General features: G+C 45.2%; 1 protein-coding gene across 1 annotated transcript in view; it reads right to left on the bottom strand.

Moving 5' to 3' along the window:
- fa2h (fatty acid 2-hydroxylase) overlaps positions 1 to 2500 on the bottom strand; it is a 28553-nt gene that overhangs the window by 8476 nt on the left and 17577 nt on the right. Inside the window, exon 2 of the mRNA XM_080544851.1 lies at positions 911 to 1000. Coding sequence (XP_080400977.1) covers positions 911 to 1000 — 90 coding nt within the window. The remainder of the gene's footprint in view (positions 1 to 910; positions 1001 to 2500) is intronic.

Raw genomic sequence — 2500 nt, 5'->3', positions numbered from 1 at the left:
AGAGGGTTAACTGGTGACGGCAAGCTTGAAGAGGTGGGTTTTGAGGGCCTGTTGAAATGTTGGCAGGGTGTTGGCCTGTCTGATGTGGTCGGGGAGGGCGTTCCAGAGGGACGGGGCTGCGGCTGAAAAGGACCCATCACCCCAGGTCCGGAGCTTGGTCCTGGTGGTCTTGAGGATGGTAGTCTACATGTGTATGTACATGTAGGCGATCGAGGGAGAGAGAGAGAGAGAGGGGAAACTCGTTTCGGTTGTCCGACCGCTTGCTCGCGGCTGGTCCGAACTGCCGGGTTGATTACGAAAAGGGGGTGATGTTATTATCATCCACTCGGTCACACCTGTCGATCTGAGTAGATCGGATGGGCATGAGCACTATACTAATAGCCTCGTATCGCCCTCTGATTGGCTGATTTTGAATCCAGCCTCAGCGTCAGACCGACGCAGAAATAAGCGGCAGCTTCTCTGACCTCTGCTTGAACCCTGAAACCCCTGACAGATGTGATCACCCGTGACAACCCTCCGCGGCTGGAAGGGCTGTGTGAGGCCCGGAGGCTTCACGAACTGGATTCGATGCGCAGCTTGATCAAAGGAGAACCTAGAGTTACCCTATGGATGATATCTTTCTCTCTCTCTACCTTCATTTGTTATTCTCTCAGATCATGCTCTTCATATTCAGTTCACTCTCTCTCCCCCTCTCTCCCTCTCCCTTTCCATTCCTCTGGCTATCTTGTCTTTCGCTCTCTTTCTGCTTCTCCCTCTCTCTCTCTGGTTCTCTCTTTTGGCCCTCTCTCCCTGTTTGTTTCTCCCCCCCCCCTCTCCCTTTCGATTCCTCTGGCTATCCTCTCTGTGTCTCTCTCTCTCTCTCTGGCTCTCTCTCCCTTTCCCCCTGGTTTTCTGTTCGTCTCTCTCTCACCGTATCCAGGTCGACTTTGCTGCATTTGCTTTGGGGTGAAGGTTCCTCGTCTGCTGCGGGCTCCTGGGTCTTCTTCCTCTGCCTCGGGGTCTGTGGGGACGACAACAGAACACGCTGTCATTGTCACATGTCAATGTCAACGAGAGCTCGGTTGGTAAAAGTGTAAACATTGACAGGAGATCCAGTTGGGAAACAATAATAGTTAATAATAGCAATTGATTGATTGATTGAGAATGTTTATTTTGGTCCCCTATACAATTTACAATACAGATATAAGAAAATGTACACAGTCACAATTTATAACACCAGGACCAAAAAGGTGTAGGCTGAAGCCGTGGCTTATTGCGCCTACCCTTGTTACATGTATGCATGTCCCCCCATGAATGCATAATCAAAACATTGAAACTTTTATAAACAAAATTTCACTTACGCATGTCAACAAAAAGTTCAAAAAATACCAAACAAAAACTATATTTAAACCTCTGTTTTATACTTGTTAATCATCTTATTTTTAAATATTTTTTTTAATCCTTTTAGTGTACTACACATTTTCATTTCCTTTTCAAAAGTATTCCATAAATTAACTCCTTTAACTGTTATACATCTTTGTTTTGCATTTGTTCTAATCTTTGTTTTCATAAACATACATATTCCTCTGAGTTCATAATTACTCTGTCTAACTTGAAATAGTCTCTGGATACAGTCTGGAAGCATCTTATTTTTTACTTTATACATTACTTGTGCCATTTTGAAGTCCACCAATTCTTTAATTGCCATGGTGGACTGGGATTGGACTGGATTTGTTCCAGATCGGTTTGTGGGTTAATATCAGATCATGTTTTTGTGATTCATGGGTAATATCCACCATCATCACTTCATGTGAAACATGAAACATTCATCGTCATTTCAATCTTGCTAATGTATCAGGTGATATAGGGTTTATCTGCAGCCATACAATATCCACATCATAAATAGACACAGTGCACACATTCTCCCATCTGTTGACTCAGTGACTCACTGGTGCTCATATCCTGTATCTACCTTTGCCCTTTCACCAATATAATCCTGAGTTGTTAGATATTTCATGGGAATTATCGCAAGAGGATTATGTGTTCATTCCGGTGTCCTGACTATGTTACAATCTGACCCTTGTACGATCATGGCCACCTAACCAACCCCAGCTTTCAACTGGCTCATTCACCCCCCTCTCCTCTTCCCTGCTGCAACTATTCCCCAGGTCATTGCTGCAAATGAGAATATTGTAACCCTAACCCTAAGTCAACTTATAAAAGAGTACCAGGTTACCTAACGTACTCATCCAACTATGACAGAGAAATTGCTCATGGTTAATGTCAGCAATTCCAACCAATCATAAGGGACTTTAGGGGCGGGTCTAGAACTGGGCTCACCTTTCACCTAAAGATTAGTCTGACCTCCGAGGGGTGGAGCCTCTCTCTCAGTGACCTCCCTCCCACCCTTTGCAACCTCCCCAACCTCCCGTCTCCTGTGCCTGGGGTGGGGCTTCTCTCCTGGGCATCCTCTCACAGTTTTCCATGGTAAGCCATTGGCTGGCAGCTTCTCTCTCTCTCT

The sequence above is a fragment of the Nansenia antarctica genome, assembly GCF_963989245.1.
Source record: "Nansenia antarctica genome assembly, chromosome: 14".
In the NCBI taxonomy this organism is placed as follows: domain Eukaryota; kingdom Metazoa; phylum Chordata; class Actinopteri; order Argentiniformes; family Microstomatidae; genus Nansenia; species Nansenia antarctica.
Note: the sequence above shows the minus strand (reverse complement) of the source record. Positions and strands in the feature narration are given on the sequence as shown.